General features: G+C 44.0%; 1 protein-coding gene and 1 non-coding gene across 3 annotated transcripts in view; both read left to right on the top strand.

Moving 5' to 3' along the window:
- Window positions 1–24,650, top strand: part of ankrd6b (ankyrin repeat domain 6b) — a 305,190-nt gene that overhangs the window by 214,958 nt on the left and 65,582 nt on the right. For both annotated transcript variants that reach the window (XM_070885547.1, XM_070885549.1), the window contains exon 2: window positions 15,544–15,908. In XM_070885547.1, the coding sequence (XP_070741648.1) occupies window positions 15,789–15,908 (120 nt within the window). In that variant the 5' untranslated portion in view covers window positions 15,544–15,788. The remainder of the gene's footprint in view (window positions 1–15,543; window positions 15,909–24,650) is intronic.
- Window positions 9,845–9,916, top strand: trnad-guc (transfer RNA aspartic acid (anticodon GUC)). The gene has a single exon. It is a non-coding gene; the product is annotated as a tRNA-Asp (tRNA).

Here is a 24,650-nt window from a genome sequence, read left to right as displayed (position 1 = left end):
ATCCCCCTTCTCATCTTCTAAGGGACCAACATTTACTTTAGTCACTCTTTTCTGTTTTATATATCTGTAAAAGCTTTTACTATCCGTTTTTATGTTTTGCGCAAGTTTACCTTCGTAATCTAGCTTTCCTTTCTTTATTGCTTTCTTAGTCATTCTTTGCTGTCGTTTAAAATTTTCCCAATCTTCTATTTTCCCACTAACCTTGGCCACCTTATACGCATTGGTTTTTAATTTGATACTCTCCTTTATTTCCTTGGTTATCCACGGCTGGTTATCCCTTCTCTTACCGTCCTTCTTTTTCACTGGAATATATTTTTGTTGAGCACTATGAAAGAGCTCCTTAAAATTCCTCCACTGTTCCTCAGTTGTGCCACCGTTTAGTCTGTGTTTCCAGTCTACTTTAGCCAACTCTGCCCTCATCCCACTGTAGTCCCCTTTGTTTAAGCATAGTACGCTCGTTTGAGACACTACTTCCTCACCCTCAATCTGCATTACAAATTCAACCATACTGTGATCACTCATTCCGAGAGGATCTTTTACGAGGAGATCGTTTATTATTCCTGTCTCATTACACAGCACCAGATCTAAGATAGCTTGCTCCCTTGTAGGTTCTGTAACATACTGTTCTAAGAAACAATCCCGTATGCATTCTATGAATTCCTCCTCCAGGTTACCCCGTGCGATTTGATTTGACCAATCGATATGTAGGTTAAAATCCCCCATGATTACTGCCGTTCCTTTTTCACATGCCTCCATTATTCCCTTGATTATTGCCCGCCCCACCGTGAAGTTATTATTTGGGGGCCTATAAACTACGCCCACCAGTGACTTTTTCCCCTTACTATCTCTAATCTCCACCCACAATGATTCAACATTTTGTTCATTAGAGCCAATATCATCTCTCACAACTGCCCTGATATCATCCTTTATTAACAGAGCTACCCCACCTCCTTTCCCTTCTTGTCTATCTTTTGGAGGGTGGGCACGATTGTAGGGGAGTTAAAGCGATCGCTGGGAAAGAGATCACGGGGATGAAGAGAGCGTGGAGTGGCGAGAGATCGCCAGGGGGCGGGGATCACCGTGGAGGGGACACAAAGAGAGCGCGGAAGGGGAGATCGCAGGGGGGTACAGATCCGCGAGAAGGAGACATCACAGCTCCAGATTTGCTTCAGGAGCTGGGATGAGGCAGTGCTGGGTCTGGCAGCTCCCATCTCGCTTCAGCTGTTGGATTACCCACGTCCTGGGAAGCCTGGCTCACAGCCGTTAGATTTCAATAGCTCCCAACATCTGAGGCTCATTTAAATATTATAATCACTGACCCGTTTCTCCAGCGCAGGTTACTGGGCTGACCACAAACCCACTGCAGTTTAACCTGTTCGCGGCAGTTTGGGAGTCGGGTTTTTGCATTTTTACCAATTTACCCCCACCCGTCGTGGGGGCTTGCAGTACCCCCTTGATGATTATCATGCCCTTTTGGATTTTGAATATTCCCAATAAAATCATTCCCGAGTCTTTTGTGCAGTGTAAACATTGCCAGCTTTTACAGCCTCTCCTCCTAATCCCACCTACCACTTTAGTTGCTCTTCATTGCACCCTTTCCAATGCCTGGATATCTTTCTCAATATAATGACCAGGTTGTACACAGTTCTTCGTTTTGCTACACCAATGTTCTGCACAAAGTCAGAATCAGTTCCTGAGATTTGTGCTCTATTTCTCTAACCATGCATCTCAAGATCCTATTTACTCAATTTACTTCTGTTGCACATCGTGCTGGTAGCTTCATCAATCTGTCCACCAGCACCCTTCCGCGTTGCGTCCTGTGGAATAAACCATTTAGCTTATATTGGCACTATTTATCATCCTCTCCCAATCTTTTGATTTTCCATTTGTTGATATTGAATGATTTGTGCCTTTTGTCACCCTAACTCCAAAATCTATCCATGTCTTTCCATATTTGATCAGCTTGTTCCTGGCAGTTCCTCTCCATTTGGCTTCATCCGTAAACAGGGAAGCGCTTTGTTTCTGTCCCCACTTCCAGGTCATTTATTTATATTGTGAACATCTACAGCCCAATACCGATCTCTGAGGCACCCTGCTAGTTCTCTCCTTCCATGCTGATCCGACCCTGCATACAACTCCCCCGCCACCCCCGACTTTGGTCTCCACTGCTTCAACCCATTTTAAATCCATTTTAGAAGTAATTTAATTATGCCATGTCTTTCAACCTTGCAAAAGAACAAGTTTGCATTTAAGTTGCGCCACTCACTATCTCAGAAGCTTGTCATACATCAGGCTAAACATTTACCATTAGCAAACAATTCAATCATGGTTGTGCTTGCCCATTCTCCTATATTTGGTGGGAGTTTCACAGGTGAAATCCGAATCACATGCCAATGGATGGTCCCAATTCCCATAATGCAGATTGGCACAGAAAAGGTTCTCTCTCTAATATGTACTGCTTTTCATTATGGGAAGAAGTTCTGTGCATGTGTGCAGGAGCTACCAAATGGGTGTCCACATGCACAAAAAGAAAAATAGGCAGACAGGCTTCCTGCACTGTGGAGTTAAAGTGCTTTAGCAACCCTACCATTCAGAGAAACTGGCATGAACCCATGCACCAGCGTGGCATGAGTGCTGCCCTTGGAAGGTTCTCCTCGGCGGAGGCCAGAATTTTAAAAATCTGTTCAGTTTGCATTTCAGGCCCTAGCAGGTAGAAGTCCATCCAGCTAAACAGATGCTCATCTGCTTGGTAGACTTGTACTAACTTGCAGGAAAATGTAATAGTAATTGCTTTGTTGGATTTGTGACATGGACAGTAATGTGGATTGAAATTGAACTCCTGCTAGATAAGAGTTGTAAACTGTCAAAGTGCATCTTGTAAAGTCAAAGGATATCTCAGCAATTTGTTCACAGTATATTAACATTGCAGCCTTCCCTCCAGAGATTTACTTTAACAGAGTTATGAAAGTTGTACAGCTATGTTTACATAATAGTAACTGCACTTCAAAATAATTGGTGGCTTCTGAATTGCTTTGGAGCCTTCCTGCGAGTTGTGATCAGGCTCTATGCAAGGTCTGTCTTTTGCATGCTGACATGATACTTTATTTAATGCATTGCTCTTCAGCTTTGTAAATGCAGCCTGTAGCGGATAGAAAGAAAGACTTGCAATTCAAATAGATCTCGGGGTGCTCAAAAGCGCTTTACAACCAATGAAGAATGGCAGATTTATGATGAACAGCGTGTCGGGGCCTGAGGGAAGCCATGACAGCTTGCAGCATCCTGCAGCTCTGGCAGCAGGAAAGGCATCTTATAAACGATGGTTTGCAAGCTAACCACTGCAACTGTGCAGTGAGACATCAGATTTGTACAGATCACCCAACTTGCCAGACAAGGGTGCAAACAGCATAAAGCCAAAGGAGCTGAAGCACATCACAACCACCAGCAGCAAGGAGGATCAAACAAAGTCCAGCAAGAACAATTTGGGAGAGTATGAAGCTGCCATTTGCGCCACACCCAGCACCTGTAAGAACCTAAGCAGTCAGAGTCCATGGAGGAGATGGTGGCAGAGGGGTTCATTCGGGAACGATCAGTAGTAAGGAGCAAGGATGTGAATCACATGTTTCAGGGAAAATGAGGAAAGCCGTAACCCCCTCAGGCACCGGTTGGCAGCCGAAGCAAAAGGGAACAGCGACGGAAGAGATCACGAGTCTCTATTTGAGCATTGTTCTCCTTGGGCGCCAGCAGAATTGTAAGCGTGTCTCGTGAAGCTGCACTCCTCGTCATCGGGGTGCTCTTAAAAACCAGGTGGTTGTAACCAAAAACGGTCGGTGGCTTTCACCTTACCCACTTTCTCTAATGTGGTTACCCACAGGCAAAATTACAAACAAAAATTGGCCAGATTTTTTTGGTGTAGGCGGTAACTTCACTTTTTGTTTTTTCTCAGGGAGTAGGTCAAAAGCACAAAAAATAAATGCCTCTTTATACTGTCTGTCCAGCAGCACTGGTGCAACACAATAGCATGGAAATAAAGAACCGTGATGCTCCAAATGCTTCCATTTAACCACTGCTATCGAGGGTGCCCAACAGTGATATAAGAGAGACTTATGACTGAGAAATGCAATGCTGTATCTCCACAGTGGCATCCTTTCTTCTTTAAGGAATTACAGAAAGATCAGAGATTCACTGAGCATCAGAACAGCACCATATTTATACTGCTGCATTTGAGGGGGAAACGTACACATTGGCAAAGAAAATTGGGTAGCCAATGTAGTTGAACCTACTTTACTAAGCACTACCCAGTTTGGATAACATCTTTCACACTGACGCTGGTAATTTTAGAAAGTAGGAAATCTTCAAATGTGATAAATTAAGATGTTGCGCTGTGTAGATATTGTAGCCTGGAAATTGTGTTGTACATTAATGTACAAACTGTTCATACATTTGTATCAAACATATTTGTATGCTTTTTAATGTAGGTAGATTAAGACAGTTAGAATAGCATAGGGAAATTTGATCTGAATGCCTTAAGCATTTGTACAATAGTATAGCAATAGATGATGATGAATAGTATTGCAGAATCAGCTCTAGGTTTCAAGTCGTTTGTATGGTGCAGTACTACTGTATAGTTAGTCACACAGTCCAAAACTTTGAAGGTTCTAAATAACAAAGATTTGTAAATAAGTTGGTGATTTTAAACATTGATTTGATAAATTCAATATTTTGTAGTATGAAGCTCGGGCAAAATGATCTTGTTGGATTCCAGGGTTTTAAAAATGGATTTAGCGACCCAAATTATAGCAATTGGGGGTAGATTTTCTTCTAGGGAAACCGTTTTATAGCCATGTCAATTTTTTTTTGCTAATATTAGAGAATGTGCAAAATATATCCCACTGTTTTTTATGATATTCAGCTTTTTATGATACACAACAAAATTAGCACATTCCTGTTAAACTGGTGCCCAATGAATATAATTTGTGTTTCAGCAATTGCTCCCTCACCACCTCTGCTGCCCTTGTCCCCAGTAAAACCTTCACTCATCCATCTTGGTTGTTGCCCCTAGTATGGGCCTCATCCTCCCTCAAGTCCAAGGGGCAGAGCCCTGAGTGTATCTGGTGCACAACTGGTTTTGGCATCTATCATTAAATCTGGCTGGACCTCATCAAGCGCTATTGTATCTCACTCCTCTGCCTATTACTCCAGGAGCATCCTGGAAGCAAAGAAAATCCATTGCTTCTTTCCTCCACTACCAGCCATCGCCTTAAACCCCTTTCCCATGCCACCTACACCCTCACCTCCAACAACAAGTGCTGTGAGGAGCTCAGAGACTTCTTAGCCACTGATCATAAGATTGAAACCATATGATCAGCTGCCACTGCTGCTACCCCTTCTCCTTCTCTTGCCCACCAAGCCAAACAACCTCCTAGGCTTCCCAAGACTGTGTCTTTCTCTAGTTCCTCTCCTATCTCTCATCATGCCCTCCCCAAGCTCATCTTGTCCACTACTACCATCTCTTGCTCATTCATTTCCATTCCCGCTAAACTGCTGACCACCAAGTTTCTCTTCCTGGCCTCCATGCTAGCTGATATTGTCAATGGTTCCCTCTCCTCACGTACTGTCCACCTCCCTTTCAAAACTGCCATCATCACTCCCTCCTTCGCTTGATCCCATTGTCCTTGCAAATTACTACCTCATCTCCAACTTCCTTTTCAGCTCTAAATTCTTGAACGTTTTGTCATCCCCTAAATCTGTGCCCATCTTTTCAACAATTCCATGTCAGAATCTCTCTAATCGGGTTTCCACCCTTGCAAAGCACTAAACAAAGTCATAAATGGCATCCTCTTTGAGTGTGACCATGGTGCATTATCCCTCTTCTTCGTTGACCCCTATGCAACCTTTGTCTTGGTTGACCATATTTTCCTCTTCCAACCCTCTCCTCAGTGGGGTTGCCTTCACTGGTTCCACTCTTGCTTATCCAATTATAGCAGGCATCGTCTTTGGCTCCTGCCACAAATCCTTGCCACTGATTCCATCCCCTTCCCTAGTCACTGTCTCAGGTTGAACTAGAGTGTTCACAACCTGGGCATCTTATTTGACTTTGTGCTGAGTTTCTGACCCATGTTCGCTCCACCACAAAGATCTCCTACATTCGCCTCTGTAACATCATTCCCTACCTCTGCCTATCTGCTGCAGACGCCCTCACCCTCGTGTTTGTCACCTCCAGACTTGACTGTTCCAATGCTGTCCTTAACCGTCTTCCCACCCTAAGGAAATTCTGTCTGCAGACTTGGAATGTCATTCAAAGTTGATCGCTACTGGAAATCTATACATACAATTTATCACTGGGAAAAGGGATATTCTAGCCTGATGAAAGTTGTTGTCATCCAATCTCTCCAAGAATTGTCAAGAAAAGATCCACTTCCTACGAGACAAATGTTAACATGCAATGATTACACTACAAAGTTGTCTAATACCTATTTGTGGGAATACTTCTGATGATTAAAGGCATAACTATATCCTGTAACTGAGAGTGAGTAATGCTTGTGGTTTGTAATATTAATATTGACTAACCACAATCTGTCAATAACTTAAATCATTTATCATTCTGAAATGTGTGAAACATTTCTGTGGTTTGGGCGCACCAGATTTTGCTTTGGAAAGACGTTGGCTACCTTTATAATTCTACTTAATCACATGGTACACTCGTCAACGGAAATAAATGAAATTGCTGTGTGACTCAACCTTTGAAAATGCTACCAAAACCTCCTTGGTCAATGAGCAATATATTGTACTGTATATTATATTGTTAAAATTGTCATCATCACTGGCAGTCCCTCGGAATCGAGGAAGACTTGCTTCCACTCCTAAAGTGAGTTCTCTGGTGGCTGAACAGTCCAATACGACAGCCACAGACTCTGTCACAGGTGGGACAGAAATTCGTCGAGGGAAGTGGGACTGATTTGCCACACACTCCTTCCGCTGCCTGCGCCTGACCTCTGCACGCTTGCGGCGTGAGATTCGAAGTGCTCAATGCCCTCCCGGATGCACTTTCTCCACCTAGGGCGGTCTTCGGCCAGGGACTCCCAGGTGTCAGTGGTGATGTCGCACTTTACCAGGGAGGCTTTGAGGGTGTCCTTGTAACGTTTCCACTGCTCACCTTCGGCTCGTTTTGCCGTAAAGGAGCTCCCCATAGAGCAATTGCTTAGGGAGTCTCGTGTCTGGCATGCGAATTATGTGGCCTGCCCAGCGAAGCTGATCGTGTGGTCAGTGCTTCAATGCTGGGGATGTTAGCCTGGATGAGGACCCTGATGTTGATGTGCCTATCCTCCCAGGGGATTTGCAGGATCTTGCGGAGACATCGTTGGTGATATATCTCCAGCGACTTGAGGTGTCTTCTGTACATTGTCCATGCCTCTGATCCATACAGGAGGGGCGGGTATTACTACAGCCCTGTAGACCATGAGCCTGGTGGTAGATTTGAGGGCCTGGTCTTTGAGAACACTCTTTTCCTCAGGCGGCTGAAAGCTGCACTGGTGCACTGGAGGCGATGTTGAATCTCCGCATCATTGTCTGCCTTTGTTGATAAAAGGCTCCCGAGGTATGGGAAATGGTCCACGTTGTCGAGGGCCGCGCCATGAATCTTGATGACTGGGGGGCAGCGCTGTGTGGCAAGGACAGGCTGGTGGAGGACCTTTGTCTTATGGATGTTAAGAGTAAGGCCCATGCTTTCATATGCCTCGGTTAGTACATCGACTATATCCTGGAGTTCAGCCTCAGAATGTGTGCAGACGCAGGCGTCGTCCGCGTACTGAAGCTCACCGGAGGTTGGGCTGACCTTGGACCTGGCCTGGAGGCAGCGTGGGTTAAACAGCTTCCCACTGGTTCTGTAGTTTAGTTCCACTCCAGTGGGGAGCTTGTTGGCAGTAAAGTGGAGCATGGCATCGAGCAAAACTGAGAAGAGAGAGCGATGACGCAGCCCTGTTTGACCCTGGTCCGGACGCAGATTGGATCTGTAATGGATCCGCTGGTAAGGATCACGGCCTGCATGTCATCGTGGAGCAGGTGAAGGATGTTGACAAACTTTTGGGGACATCCAAAACAGAGGAGGATGCTCTATAAGCCGTCACGGTTGGCAGTGTCAAAGGCCTTTGTAAGACAGAAAAAGGCCATGAATAAGGACTGGCGCTGCTCCCTGTATTTTTCCCGCAGCTGTCGCACTGCAAAGATCAAGTCAGTTGTGCCCCGTAGGGGATGAAATCCGCACTGTGATCTCCTCGGCCATAGGGAGAAGACGGTTGAGGAGAATTCTAGCGACAACCTTCCCAGTGGCTAATAGCAGGGAGATTCCCCTGTAGTTGCCGCAGTCAGACTTGTCCCCGTTTTTAAAGATGGTCACGATCACTGCATCTCTGAGATCTCCTGGCATGCTCTCTTCCCTCCAAATGAGAGAGATGAGGTCATGTGTCCACGCCAACAGCGCCTCTCCGCCATACTTTAGCGCCTCAGCAGGAATTCCATCCGCACCCATAGCTTCGTTATTCTTGAGCTGTTTTATGGCTTTGCCTACCTCATGCAGCGTTGGGGTTTCACTGAGGTGGTGGCGGATCGCATGCTGCGGGATGGAATTTGAACACTCGAGTCAAAGGCAGAGTCTCGATTGAGGAGATCTTCAAAGTGCTCCTTCCATCGGGCCCTGACAGCGGTGTCCTTGATGAGTGTTTCCCCGTCCTTGGCCAGCAGTGGGTTGGGGCCTTGGGAGTTTGGACCGTAGGTGGCCTTGACTGTACTTAATAGCCTAGTGGCAATGTACTAAAAGTTGATTCAACATGTTTTATGCGGTTGAACATGGTGTAAATGACCTAATTAAGTCAACATGATTGGAAACGTTTCTTTTTTCTGTTGTTTCTCCCTCCCCTACTGGAGGTCTTTTTTATGGCATATGCATATTCTCCAACAAGGAGAAAGAGCAAGCATATAACACACAGCCTCTGCTAACGTTACACTTGCAATGGGCCTTTACGAGGTACACTAACTTTTTTGTTATTTAACTGTTTCAACCATTTGAGGTAACCATCAAAGTGAGAATGTTGGCCAGTTTTTCCCTTGTGAGATGCTGGGATGATAGTAGTATCTTGTTTCCCTTGTTGACATAAGAACATAAGAATTAGGAACAGGAGTAGGCCATCTAGCCCCTTGAGCCTGTCCGCCATTCAACAAGATCATGGCTGATCTGGCCGTGGACTCAGCTCCACTTACCCGCCTGCTCCCCGTAACCCTTAATTCCCTTATTGGTTAAAAATCTATCTGTGACTTGAATACATTCAATGAGCTAGCCTCAACTGCTTCCTTGGGCAGAGAATTCCACAGATTCACAACCCTCTGGGAGAAGAAATTCCTTCTCAACTCGGTTTTAAATTGGCTCCCCCGTATTTTGAGGCTGCGCCGCCGAGTTCTAGTCTCCACAACCAGTGGAAACAACCTCTCTGCCTCTATCTTGTCTATCCCTTTCATTATTTTAAATGTTTCCATAAGATCACCCCTCATCCTTCTGAACTCCAACGAGTAAAGACCCAGTCTACTCGCTCTATCATCATAAGGTAACCCCCTCATCTCCGGAATCAGCCTATTGAATCGTGTCTGTACCCCCTCCAAAGCTAGTATACCCTTCCTGAAGTAAGGTGACCAAAACTGCACACAGTACTCCAGGTGCGGCCTCACCAATACCCTATACAGTTGCAGCAGGACCTCCCTGCTTTTGTACTCCATCCCTCTCGCAATGAAGGCCAACATTCCATTCGCCTTCCTTGATTACCTGCTGCACCTGCAAACTAATATTTTGGGATTCAGTTCCTCGTTAGTATAGTGGTGAGTATCCCCGCCTGTCACGCGGGAGACCGGGGTTCAATTCCCCGACGGGGAGGCAGTTGTTTCAAAATGTTGAATTTAAAAAGGGCCTTGTAAATGTCTGGTGTGTCATCCAGGGCGGGTGGCATGGTTTAATGTTTATGTTTTTTCAGGTAAACTCCAAAAGAGTTTCATGCACAAGGAACCCCAGGTCCCTCTGCACCACAGCATGTTGTAATTTCTCCTCATTCAAATAATATTCCCTTTTACTGTCATCATTAAGCTCAGCACAGATCAGGATTTGAACTTCCTGGTCTGCATGCTTTACTACAATTTTCAATGGTTTAAAACAAAATCCAGCCATTTGGACCAAATCGTCTTTTCTATGTCGAGGTATGTTCGGACAGCTGATTGGTCTGTTGTAGTGACTGCAACTAAAATTTGGATTGGTATATCAATATTATAATTGGTCGTTCGTATTGGCCACAATATTCCTATAATTCCTGATTTGATTTTCTTTTTAAATTGAGTCCGTGAAGGGCCAAGTGAATTATGCAGGATACCACAAAGATTGGAAAGAGTCGGAAAAGCGACGGGCTAAATTTTCTAGATGGATCAGCTAAATGATTGCCTCATTTGTATTAATTTTGCAATATTGCTATAATTTGTTTTTGACTAGGCCACAAGTTAGAGGGTCTACCTAACTGCAGGTCATTCCACTGGAGGACTTATTTTTAAGCGATCTGCTGTTTAAAATCCAATTGCTCAAAGTCCCCTGGAGATAGTGGAAGGGGATTCAATAATCCGAGGAGCAGACAGGCGTTTCTGCGGCCGCAGACGTGACTCCAGGATGGTATGTTGCCTCCCTGGTGCGAGGGTCGAGGATGTCACTGAGCAGCTGCAGGGCATTCTGGGGAGAGGGAGAACAGCCAGAGGTCGTGGTCCATATCGGTACCAATGATAGAGGTAAAAGGGATGAGGTCCTGCAGGCAGAGTTTAGGGAGCTGGAGAGAGATTAAAAAGCAGGACCTCAAGGATAGTAATCTCCGGATTACTCCCGGTGCCTCATGCTAGTGAGTACAGAAATAGGAGGATAGAGAAGATGAATGCGTGGCTGGAGAGATGATGCAGGCGGGAGGGTTTTCAATTCCTGAGGCATTGGGACCGTTTCTGGGGGAGGTGGGACCTGTACAAGCCAGACAGGTTGCACCTCAACAGAGCTGGGACTTGCATCCTCGCGGGAGATTTTGCTAGTGCTGTTGGGGAGGCTTTAAACTAGCTTGGCAGGGGGATGGGAACCTGAGAATAGGTTCAGTGGGGAGAGAAGCAAAGCTGGAATAGGGCAGCAGAGAAGTAGAAGTGGAAAGTGAATTTGGAAGATAGAGAAAACAAAGTCTGGAAAATAGACAACAGGGGAGTTTGGCATTACTAAAATGGTATATACTTCAATGCAAGGAGTTTAGGAAATAAGGCAGATGAGCTGAACGCACAGATTGGCATTTGGGAGTATGATATTACAGCTATTACTGAGACATGGCTGAAAGAAGGTCAGGTATGGCAGCTCAACATTCCTGGTTACAGGGTTTTCAAATGGGATAGAGAGGGGGGTAAAAAAGGAGGTGGGGGGCGGGGGGGGGGCGTTGCAGTATTGATTTAAAGAAACAATTACAGCTGTGAGAAATGGATTATATATTAGAGGAGTCATCAAACGAGGCAATATATATGTTGAATTAAAGAACAAAAAAGTGGTGATCACACTACTGCGAGGGTACTATCGACCCCAAGCAGTCAGAGGGAGATAGAAGAACAAATATGTGGGCAATTTGCTGCAAAGTGCAAAAACTATAGAGTTGTAATAGTGGGGAATTTCAACTACCCTAATATTAACTGGGAAAAAGGTAGTGCAAATAGTACAGAGGGTGCGCAATGCCTAAAAAGCATTCAGGAGATCTTCTTCAGCCAGCATGTAACAAGCCCAACAAGGGAGTGGGGGCGGGGACAGGACGGGGTGGTTCTGGATTTGGTTTTTGGAATGAAGAGGGGCAGGTGCAAGGGGTATCAGTGGGAGAACATTTAGGTGCTAGTGATCATAATTCAGTAAGATATAGGGTAGTAGTTATGGAAAAGGACAAAGGGGGACCAGGAATAAAAGTTCTCAATTGGGGTAAAGCCAATTTTGCTGGGATAGGATTTGTCCAAAGTGGACTGGAAACGGCTACTTGATGGTAAATCAGAGTCAGAGCTGTGGGGGGCATTCAAGGGGGAGATTCTGAGGGTACAGAGCAAGTATGTTCCCTTTTTTAAAAAAAGGGTGGGGCTAACAAATCTAGAGCCCCCTGGATGTCAAGCGACATACAGGGTAAGAAAGAAAAAAAGGAAAGCTTATGATAGATACCGAGGACACAACACTGCAGAAACTGTAGAGGAGTATAAAAAGTGCAGGGGTGCAATTAAAAACAATATCAGGACAGCAAAGAGAGAGATGAAAGAATGTTGGCAAGTAAAATCAGGGAAAAGCCAAAGATGTTTTATAAATACATTAGGAGCAAGTGGATAATTAGAGACTATAAATGAAATATGTGTGTGGAGGCAGACCTCCTGTGTGTGGGTAGGATTTTTAATGAATACTTTGCATCCGTTTTCACAAAAGAAAGGGGTAATAGAAACATAGAAACATAGAAAATAGGTGCAGGAGTAGGCCATTCGGCCCTTCGAGCCTGCACCGCCATTCAATGAGTTCATGGCTGAACATGCAACTTCAGTACCCCATTCCTGCTTTCTCGCCATACCCCTTGATCCCCCTAGTAGTAAGGACTACATATAACTCCTTTTTGAATATATTTAATGAATTGGCCTCAACAACTTTCTGTGGTAGAGAATTCCACAGGTTCACCACTCTCTGGGTGAAGAAGTTTCTCCTCATCTCGGTCCTAAATGGCTTACCCCTTATCCTCAGACTGTGACCCCTGGTTCTGGACTTCCCCAACATTGGGAACATTCTTCCTGCATCTAACCTGTCTAAACCCATCAGAATTTTAAATGTTTCTATGAGATCCCCTCTCATTCTTCTGAACTCCAATGAATACAAGCCCAGTTGATCCAGTCTTTCTTGATATGTCAGTCCTGCCATCCCGGGAATCAGTCTGGTGAACCTTCGCTGCACTCCCTCAATAGCAAGAATGTCCTTCCTCAAGTTAGGAGACCAAAACTGTACACAATACTCCAGGTGTGGCCTCACCAAGGCCCTGTACAACTGTAGTAACATCCCCCTGCCCCTGTACTCAAATCCCCTCGCTATGAAGGCCAACATGCCATTTGCTTTCTTAACCGCCTGCTGTACCTGCATGCCAACCTTCAATGACTGATGTACCATGACACCCAGGTCTCGTTGCACCTCCCCTTTTCCTAATCTGTCACCATTCAGATAATAGTCTGTCTCTCTGTTTTTACCACCAAAGTGGATAACCTCACATTTATCCACATTATACTTCATTTGCCATGCATTTGCCCACTCACCTAACCTATCCAAGTCACTCTGCAGCCTCATACCATCCTCCTCGCAGCTCACACTGCCACCCAACTTAGTGTCATCAGCAAATTTGGAGATACTACATTTAATCTCCTCGTCTAAATCATTAATGTACAATGTAAACAGCTGGGGCCCCAGCACAGAACCTTGCGGTACCTCACTAGTCACTGCCTGCCATTCTGAAAAGTCCCCATTTACTCCTACTCTTTTCTTCCTGTCTGCCAACCAGTTTTCAATCCACGTCAGCACACTACCCCCAATTCCATGTGCTTTAACTTTGCACATTAATCTCTTGTGTGGGACCTTGTCGAAAGCCTTCTGAAAGTCCAAATACACCACATCAACTGGTTCTCCCTTGTCCACTCTACTGGAAACATCCTCAAAAAATTCCAGAAGATTTGTCAATGCAGACTTTACAATGAAGGAGGACGATTGTGAAATATTAGACGAGATAAACATAGTGAGAGAGAAAGTATTGAGGGGCTGAGCAGCTTTGAAAGTGGATAAATCCCTAGGCCCAGATGAAATGTATCCCAGGCTGTTAAGAGAAGCAAAAGAGGAAATAGCAGAGTCTCTGATCATCATTTTCCAATCCTCCCTGGCTACAGGTGTGATACTGGGGGACTGCTAATGTTGTACCTTTGTTTAAAAAGGGAGAAAGGGATAGACTGAGTAATTACAGGCCAGTCAGCCTAACCTTGGTGGTGGGAAAATTATTGGAAAAAATCCTGAGGGACAAGATAAATCTTCATTTGGAAAGACATGGATTAATGAAGGACAGTCAGCATGGATTTGTTAAGGGAAGGTCGTGTCTGACTAACTTGATTGAATTTTTCGAGGCGGTAACCAGGAGGGTCGATGAGGGCAGTGCATACGATGTGGTGTATATAGATTTTAGCAAAGTTTTTGATAAGGTCACACATGACAGACTGGTCATGAAAGTAATAGCCCATAGGATCCAGGACAAAGTGGCAAGTTGAATCCAAAATTGGCTCAGAGGCAGGAAGTAAAGGGTAATGGTTGATGGGTGTTTTTGTGACTGGAAGGCTGTATCCAGTGGGGTTCCACAGAGCTCAGTGCTGGGTCCTTTGCTTTTTGTGGTATATGTCAATGACTTGGACTTGAATGTTGGGGGTATGATTAAGAAGTTTGCTGGTGACATGGGTTGTGTGGCTGATGATGAAGAAGAAAGCTGTGGACTGTAGGAAGATATCAATGTCCTGGTCAGGTGGGCAGAACAGTGGCAAATAGAATTCAATCTGGATAAGTGTGAGGTAATGCATTTGGGGAGGTCTAACAAGGAAAGGGAATACACATTAAATGGAAGGATACTGAAAGGCGTAGAGGAACAAAGGGACCTTGGAGTGCAGGTCCATAGATCCCGGAAGGTAGCAGGCCAGGTAGATAAGATGGTTAAGAAGGCACTTTATTAGTCGAGGCATGGAATACAAGAGCAAGGAGGTTATGCTTGAACTGTATAAAACACTGGTTAGGCTGCAGTTGGAGTACTGTGTGCAGTTCTGGTGACCACATTACAGGAAATATGTGATTGCATTGGAAAGGGTGCAGAGGAGATTTACAAGAATGTTGCCTGGACTGGAAAATTTTGGCTGAGGAAAGATTGGAGATGCTGGATCTGTTTTCTTTGGAACAGAGGGGGCTGAGGTGAGACATGATTGAGGTGTATAAAATTATGAGGGACCTGGATAGAGTGGATAAGAAGGACCTGTTTCCCTTGGCAGAGGGATCAACAACCAGGCGGCATAGATTTAAAGTAATTGGGGAGAGGTTTAGAGGAGATACGAGAGGAAATGTTTTCACCCAGATGGTGGTGGGGGCCTGGAATTCACTGTCTGAAAGGGGTGGTAGAGGCAGAAACCCTCACCACATTTAAAAGATACTTGAATGTACACTTAAAGTGCTGTAACCTATAGGGCTACGAACCAAGAGCTGGAAAGTGGGATTAGGCTGGATAGCTCTTGGTCGGCCGGTGCGGACACAATGGGCTGAAATGGCCTCCTTCCATGCTGTAAATTTCTATGATTCTAAATAAATGAAATGTCACTGTGTGTTCATGTCAGGCAGCTGACAAACAGCCTTCATAATGTTGTACAGCAGTTATAATCCCTCCGCTTCAAGACAACTCAAGAACTGTTCCAAATTCAATTTCACAGGTTGAGAAGATGATGATGACGTAGAACCGATGTAACGCATGGAGCAAGTTAAATTGCACGTATCTGAAGATAATATGAACGCCCATGCTATGAAACCACCTACAACCGAGCACAGCCAATTCAAAGGTGTCTTGTTGTCCTAAAAAACAACCCTGGGATCCAGTATCCAAGTGTTACAGTTCTTCAATTCATTTTACTGACAGAACCTGTCCATTGGTTGCCCTGAGCACCTCCTTTTCTAATTCATGAGCCAGAGGGATGCAGTCGCTCAGCTTTCAGAACGGCTTCTCATAGCTGCACACAAAGGCCAGACAGAGAATGTGGTGCAGCTCATCAACAAGGGGGCCAAAATAGCCATCACTAAGGTAACCACATTGAATTGTTGTGTGTCTGTGTGTTTCTGTTTCTCCCTTCACTAATTTGGATGTTGCAAACCTAATTATCCATTCTTTCCATGTACACCAAGTTGCTAAGCTGACTCCTGGCACATAGCAACTCTTGAGTTTGAACAGACTGTCCTCTGAATAACATGAATATCTTGGATTTGCAGTATTGTACTGCAGTATGGTCTGAACTTGTGAGAGATTAGTTTTACATCTTTATTATATTTATGAAGTGCCTATATTATTGTATGGAATTCAATCGCCATAAAGACTCACTTGTTATCAGCTATGTAACATATAAAACTGAAAATCGGATCCTAATCAATCAAAAAACAGAGACTGTTGTCCTGTTACCCATTTGGTGTATTTAATGATGTTTCTAACTGCCCACCCCATGGCCAGTAGCAACAACACCCTTATAAAAAGAAAAGGAACAAACTTGCATTCAAGTAGCACCATCCACGTCCTTGGATCACCCAAAAGTGATTTACAGCCAAGGAATTGATTCTGAAGTGAGGTCACTACTGTTAAACTCAGCAATCAATTTGCACACAGCAAGGCCCTACAAATAGTAATTATCAGTACATCTGTTCTTGGAGGTGTTGATTGAGGGATAAATGTTGGACAGGAGATCAGGGTTGATTATAACTCTTTTGTTCTTCTACATGTTCTTCTTCAAATACTGTTATTGGATCCTTTACATTCCCCATAACAGGCAAATAGGGCCTTGGTTGAACATTTTATCTGAAAGACGGCACCTCTGACAATGCAGCACTCTCCCATGGTGCCAAATGATGCTGTCGATCAGCTATCAGATGGGACGCGAAAGACTTGCTCTGTGCTGAAATGTATCAGTACCACAAGGTATTTCACTTTTTATTCACTTTCCCAAAAGCAGTGCCTCATAATGTGGGCACTGCAGCTCTCGAATACCTCATCCAATTGGCGATTCTTCATTTGTGACCCTGGATAATGAGTTGGGGCCATCATAGTTGATGCCAACCCTGTACAGGAGGACACACTAGATAACAATTGGGACCAGGGATCGTGGTTGATATCTTTCCTGTCCCTCAACCAGGACTAATAGGCCATTATAATGCCCCCATTGCCACCTAATTACAAATCTGGTCTATCAGATTAAGTACTGTATCATTCACATATTGTGCAGAACTAGACACTTTATTTAATATCACACCTGAGAGCCAGTGAAGAACAGTCAGCTTTGTCTGATTAAATTTGACCCTGGCATGAGGAGCTAGGGGGATTTCAAAGTAACACACTTCAAAATGAAAAGATGCTGTTGGCAAGTAGCATGGAGAATTATTTATTTGATGAAATCACAAATGTACAAAGGAAATCTTTCCCTTTCCCTGTCACGTAGAAGAATTTCACAATCAAAGTCACCTTGGTTTCAAGAATGGTGATTTAGCTAGTGTAGAGACATCGATATTAAAGTTCCAAAATTACAAAAGAAGGTAGCAATGGAAAAAGCCCACCTACCTTTTCAATTATTAATTGGCCGTCACATTCATTGCAAACATCTTTGTCATTGTCAGAGGTTGACTATCCATTCAATATTGATGAATGGCTGTTTGATCTAATGTAATTATATCAGATGCAACCATTCCCTGCCTTTTGTTTCAGTATAGCTGCAGAGGTAGTCCCATGCCAGCTTGACACAGGACACAGAATCAGACATCACCATGTGGTAGTGGCGTTGATTAACATCTTAGATCTTTGAGAAGGAGGCAGGGTCGGTGATTAGCTGCAGCCCTCTTTGGCAGTTCAGTGGCCAGAGTTTTCCTCTCACAGAATATAGCAGTCTACAGTCAGTGTTTCACTTTTATTGCCAGCAGCCTAAGAACCGTGTGTTTTAAGGTTTGGGGCCAAACTAGCCATGGAGATAGGCCAGACTTCATTACAGCCTTGGTCCAAACATGGACAAAGAGCTGAATTCCAGAGACTGTTCTCTTCAGTACAACTCACAAACACACTCTCAGCCTTAAGATGGCAGAACACTCTGGAATTCTAGTCAGGTGACCTGTTCCCTCTTTATTTGTACACAGCACTGGCTGCAGTGCCACAGTAGTCGACAGGTGGAGCTATATATATTCCACTTCTCCCTCCTTAATGAAGAAGTAATATAACAAGATAATCATCATACATAACTTGCATGGTTATACAGAACAGAAGATATGGACTTATTTTGCCACATTTACAAATCAAGCTTAACCACGTTTTCTGTTTCGAAGAGGATACCTTAGCGCTTGAACAGAACCTTCCAAACATGGTGTCGAATTTAAACTAATTTGAGGCTGATCCTGAGGAAAGTTTTCCTCCAAGGGATGCCATTGATTTCCATTTGAACTCTCTCTCTTTTACTCTACCTCTATCAAAGTAATTGCGTGCAAAACTCTTGGTCAAGCACATTCCCAGGTGCTGGTCATGAAGGTCTCCTAATAATTTGGACCTGAATTTATTTGATATAACCACTCTTGCACCCCACATTATACAATCTTTATCAACTGATAATTAATTCCTACGAATGAAGAATGGATGAATATCTTTGTCTGTTACCTGGTTTGGCCAGCCATTTGCAATACAATCATACACCTTTGACATCACTGGGTCATGTTTGGTTGCTCTACCAATCTCTTCAGTTGTGACTGGCAGTTCACCAATGTATGAAAAATAGAACACTTCTTCTTCCCTATCGGGTGTAACTTGTGATGGGGAAGGCAATCTAGATATAGCATCAGCATTACTGTGATCAGCTGATCGTCTATATTCAATATCATATGTATATGCTGACAAAATCAAAGCCCATCTCTGCATTCGGGCTGCAGCTAATGTTGGAACTGGGGACTTTGGATGGAGGATTGCTGTCAGGAGCTTATGGTCCATAACGATGGTAAAATTATGACCATACAAGTCTTGACCCCAAAAATTAATGCCAAAGCTTCCCTTTCAATTTGCGCATAACCACGCTCACTAGCACTGCGAGTGAGTGAAGCAAAAGCAATTGGCCTCTCCTCCCCACTACGTGATACATCAGAGATCACTGCCCCAACTCCATATGGAGAGGCATCACATGCTAACTTGATCTCCTTAGATACGTCATAGTGAACTAAAATGGTGCTCTCTACCAATTTGCTTTTATATTCCTTGAATGCTGTGTCGCATTCTTCTGACCACTTCCAATGGACCTGTTTTTTCAATAGTTCATTCAGTGGATGTAATACTGTAGCCAAATTTGGTAGGAACTTCCCATAATAGTTCAAAAGACCCAAAAATGATCGAAGTTCAGTGACATTCTTGGGAGTGTGTGCATTCCTGATTGCATCCAGCTTTCCCTTGGTTGGATGTAAACCATCTTTGTCTACTCTGTACCCTACGTACTCCACGGAGTTTTGAAATAACTCACACTTACGAGCAGACACTCGTACTCTCTGCTTCTCTAGCCATTTGAGGACTTAATTCAATGTTATTATGAATTTGCCTATTTGGTGCTGAAATTAGTATGTCATCCAAATAACATACTACCCCTTTAATACCTTGCAAAATCTGGTTCATCACCCCTTGGAATATGGCAGGGGCAGAAAACACTCCAAATGGTAGCCTATTAAATTGATATAGGCCTAGATGAGTATTTATAGTCAAGCATGACTTGGACTCCTCATCTAGTTGAAGTTGTAAGTAGGCATTTGTAAGATCCAACTTTGAGAAGATCTGACCACCTGTCAGTGTTATGAATAAATCTTCTACATTTTGCAATGTATTGGGGAGATTACCCTCTGGAACCTGGTTTACGGTTACTTTATAATCACCACACAATCTTACCTTACCATCAGACTTAGGTACAACAACAATGGGTGTAGCCCCATTACATAGATCTATCTTATAAATAATGTTCTCGGTCTCTAGTCTTTTAAGTTCGTGCTCAACTTTCTCCTTGAGTGCATATGGTATGGGCCGTGGCTTGCAGTAAACTGATCGAGCGTCCTTCTATACCCTGACACTCGCCTTGAAGCCTTGGATCGGACTGCCAGTTTCGCAGAACACCCTTGGATAATTCTTGATGCAAATCTCGTTTCAACACGAAAAATCTCACTCCAATCCAGCTTCAGTGATCCCAACCAATTTCTTCCTAGTAAGGCCGGTTTGTCTCCTGCCACTACTAACAGAGGCAAGATCTGAAATTGATCCTTGTATTTCACCTGTACGGTGGTACGATCTACCATAGGAATGTTCTCTCCCGAGTAGCCTCGCAGCTCTATCTTGGATTTCTCCAGTGGGAAATCACGCAATTTGTTGAGGTATAGCGACTCCGGTACTACACTCATGGATGCACCAGTGTTGATTTCCATGGGTATCTTGGTTGCTGCAACATCTGTGTGGATTATGATACTTTTCGAATCGCTGTTTGTTAACCTCGTGCTCCTGATGATGTGTAGCTCTAAAACCTCCTCGTCCTGTTGTTTTTCTTCCATGCTATGTAGTCTCTGGGGATTTCTACTTATAGCTTTGAAAACTGGTTTACCCTTCAGTCGGCATGCCTTCGCAAGATACCCAGCTTTCCTGCAGATAAAACATTCTGCATTCACATATGTACAACTTTGAGCAATGTGTTATCCCAGGCACTGATAGCAGGACTTCATTGTCAATTGTCAATTTCTGAGACCTTGGGGCCCAACTGCCTTTTACTTTTAACCTGCAGGCGATTCACCTCAGTTGACTGACGACTGGAAATAATATGAAATTCTCGGGAATATTGGTCGGCCATGTCCATTGACATAGCTGACTGACAAGCTACATCAAAAGTCAAGTTAGGCGTTGTCAATAACTTTCTTCTGATCGCATCGTTTTTCATCCCACAAACAGCGGTCATGCAATGCTCGGTCCTGAAAGCTTCCAAAATTACAGTGAATAGATAGCTTTTTTAATGCTACAATGTACTCAGATATTTTCTTCAGTTAACTGATCTCGTATTCCGAAACGATAACTTTCAGCAATTTCCAGGGGCTCAGGATTGTAGTGCTGTTCTAACTTATCTGCTTAAGAGTTGTGTCCTTTGGCTTGACAGGCACAAGCACATTTTTCAGGGTTTCAGACACCTCGGGCCCTGCTTCAGTTAGGAAAATCGCATTTGTCTTTCCAACACCACCCGGTTATCATTTTCATCATTGGGGACTTTAATGATATTATTTGCAATGAAAAACATTTCTTGTCGCTCCACATATGCTCCGAAACTTTCACGGTTGTGTTGAAACGCCCCCAAACGTCCTATTATTCCCATAGGCATGGCCATCTGGACTCTGGCAGTTCCGACAAGTGGACTTGTAATTTACCTTGGATTTGTAGCTGTTAATCAAACCAGAGAAGCTCTCAAAGTCTCTCTATCGGTTGGCTGAATCATCCACCAACAAAAATTGCAGCTTTTTTTTACCAATTATCGCATTCTCATCGCCATTATTATATCTTCAGTACAACTCACAAACACACTCACAACCTTAAGATGGCAGAACACTCAAACTCTAGTCAGGTGACCTGTTCCCTCTTTTTTTGTACACAGCACTGGCTGCAGTGCCACAGTCGTCCACAGGTGCAGCTATATATATTAGAGGCGAGGTGAGAGTGACTGCTCTTCACATTAAAGCAGCACTTTAACCGAGTGTGGCATCAACGAACCCAAGTAAAATTGAAGTCAATGGGAATCAGGGGGGAAACTCGCCACTGGCTGGAGTCACACCTAGCCCAAAGGAAGATGGTTGTAATGGTTGGAGGTCAATCATCACAGACCCAGGACATCACTGCAGGAGTTCTTCAGGGTAGTGTCCTAGGCCCAACCATCTTCAGCTGCTTCATCAATGACCTTCCCTCCATCATAAGGTCAGAAGTAAGGATGTTCACTGATGATTGCACAGTGTTCAGTGCCATTCGCAACTCTCAGATAATGGAGCAGTCCATGCCCACATACAGCAAGACCTGGACGACATTCAGGCTTGGGCTGGTAAATGGCAAGTAACATTCGCACCACAGAAGTGCCAAGCAATGACTATCTCCAACAAATGAGAGTCTAACAACTGCTCCATGACATTCAATGGCATTAGCATCATCAAATAACCCACCTTCATCATCTTGGGGGTCACCGTTGACAAGAAACTTAACTGGACCAGCCACATAAATAGTGTGGCTACAAGAGCAGGTCAGAGGCTGGGTATTCTGCAATGAGCGTCTCGCCTCCTGACGCTCCAAAGACTTTCCATCATCTACAAGGCACCAGTCAGGAGTATGATGGAATACTCGCCACTTGCCTGGATGAGTGTAGCTCCAACAACACTCAAGAAGCTCGCCGCAATCCTGGACAAAGCAGCCCACTTAATCGGCACCCCATCCATCATCTTAAACATTCAATTCCTCCACCACCGGTGCACTGTGGCTGCAGTGTGTACCATCTACAAGATGCACTGCAGCAACTCACCAAGGCTTCTTCGGCAGCACTTCCCAAACCCGCAACTTCTACCACCTAGAAGGACAAGGACAAGGGCAGCAGGCGCATGGGAACACTACCACCTCCAAGTTCTCCTCCAAGTCACACGCCATCCTGACTAGCAAGTATATCGCTGTTCACTCATTGTCGCTGGGTCAAAATCCTGGAACTCCCTCCCTTCACCACACGGACTGCAGCAGTTCAAGAAGGTGGCTCACCACCATCTTCTCAAGGGCAATTAGGGATGGACAATAAATGCTGGCCTTGCCAGCGACGCCCACATCCCATGAACGACTAAAAAGAAAAATATTCAGTGCACTTTCAATGAGAAGAGAGCTATGTGATGTTACACCTACAGTCCAGTAGCTGGTGTATAGAGTAAGAATTCCATGTTATGATCTCACTATTAATTACCTAGATATTGGGCAGAAAAAAGTTACTGCGGCTTGTAAGGAACAGGAGGTCTGCATACAAGAGTGGCCAGCAATTCTGTAACCCTGAAAATATCTAGTGCAAAAACCCCAAAACGTGGCACTGCATCATTCATTTTACCTGCACAAGTTACCTGCCGTGGACTCTGCAGCCTGTACTCCCTTGTCGCAATACCTTGTGCCTCCCTCAACTTCCATAAAAGTTGAAACTGGAAGAGCACTTCAGAGAGCTTTAAGAGTCAACCAAGTGGGACTGGAGTCCAGACCGGGCCGAGGTAGCAGGTTTCCTTGGCTGAAGGAAATTAGCAAATCACTTGGATTTGAATAACAATCTGGCAGCTTTTATGGTCCTCTTTCTGGTGCCAGCCCATAAATTACCAGATTTATTGAATTCAAGGCCACAATTTGCCATGGTAGGATCTGAACTCTCAAATGTTAAGAGTCTGCAGACTGTACATAATAGAGATGTAATCACATAACAGTGTGATAGGGTGGTAAATTTTTGCTCTTTGGATCTTGTGTGTTAGAGTCTTCCTCTCTCCAGGATAACCTTATCTGTCCCTGACCAACCAAAATTTTTTACAAAAGTACTTGGCGGTCCTGGAGGAATGAACACTTCCGGTCCGAGGCCTCGATGAGCAGCACAATTGGAGTTCAGAAGGATGAGGGGTGATCTTATGGAAACATTTAAAATAATGAAAGGGATAGACAAGATAGAGGCAGAGAGGTTGTTTCCACTGGTCGGGGAGACTAGAACTAGGGGGCACAACCTCAAAATACGGGGGAGCCAATTTAAAACCGAGTTGAGAAGGAATTTCTTCTCCCAGAGGGTTGTGAATCTGTGGAATTCTCTGCCCAAGGAAGCAGTTGAGGCTAGCTCATTGAATGTATTCAAATCACAGATAGATAGATTTTTAACCAATAAGGGAATTAAGGGTTATGGGGAGCGGGTGGGTAAGTGGAGCTGAGTCCACGGCCAGATCAGCCATGATCTTGTTGAATGGCAGAGCAGGCTCGAGGGGCTAGATGGCCTACTTCTGTTTCTAATTCTTAGGTTTGTTTCTTATGTTATTCTCATTGATAATAATGGTGAGTTCCATTTGTACAAGCTCCCGTAACTATCTATGCGAATACCCCCCAAAACACTAACAATACACAATAAATAAATAAAAAAACACCTCTCTTTTAAAATTAATTGAAATAGAATTACATTTAAATATTTTAGGAAAAAAAATATTGTTTTGAAAATGTTTTAAAAATGTTTTAATAGGGTTAAAAATAAACTCACCTTAATGGACAGGGTTTTTTATATACAAATTAGTGATAAAATTTAATTTTTCTATGTTTTAAAACTCTTACGTTGGCAAAAGCAGGCCTTACACTTGCTTTTACTACCAGTAAGAGTTTTAAGGACATTCGCTGGGGAAGTGCTGGGCAAATAACCCAACACTCTGTCTAAGGAGGCCCTTTACTTTTGTATGCATTGGATCTGTCAAAAGAAATTTTGACAGTTCTCAAGTGCCAGATTTCGGTGCCTGCGCTTTGCACGCCTAAACCCGGAACTTGCAGGGCCTGTTTGGGCACGTGCACACATCGTACACACCCGGAGCGGTCACAATTTAGGGCCCATTGTGTACTGTGTGACACTCCAATCTTTTCCTGTTGGCTAGAAGTAGAACAACTCCTAAATATGCAAGATATATGCCGGGCAAAACATTAGTACCTATAGATGATGGCAAATTTTCATGGCTGTATTCACTCTTTATATTGCATCACCCATTTGAACAAGGGGAAGGCTGAATT

The sequence above is a fragment of the Pristiophorus japonicus genome, chromosome 7 (assembly GCF_044704955.1).
Source record: "Pristiophorus japonicus isolate sPriJap1 chromosome 7, sPriJap1.hap1, whole genome shotgun sequence".
NCBI classification, from domain to species: Eukaryota; Metazoa; Chordata; class Chondrichthyes; family Pristiophoridae; genus Pristiophorus; species Pristiophorus japonicus.
The sequence above is the reverse complement of the archived record's forward strand: the minus strand, read 5'-3'. Positions and strand labels throughout refer to the sequence as shown.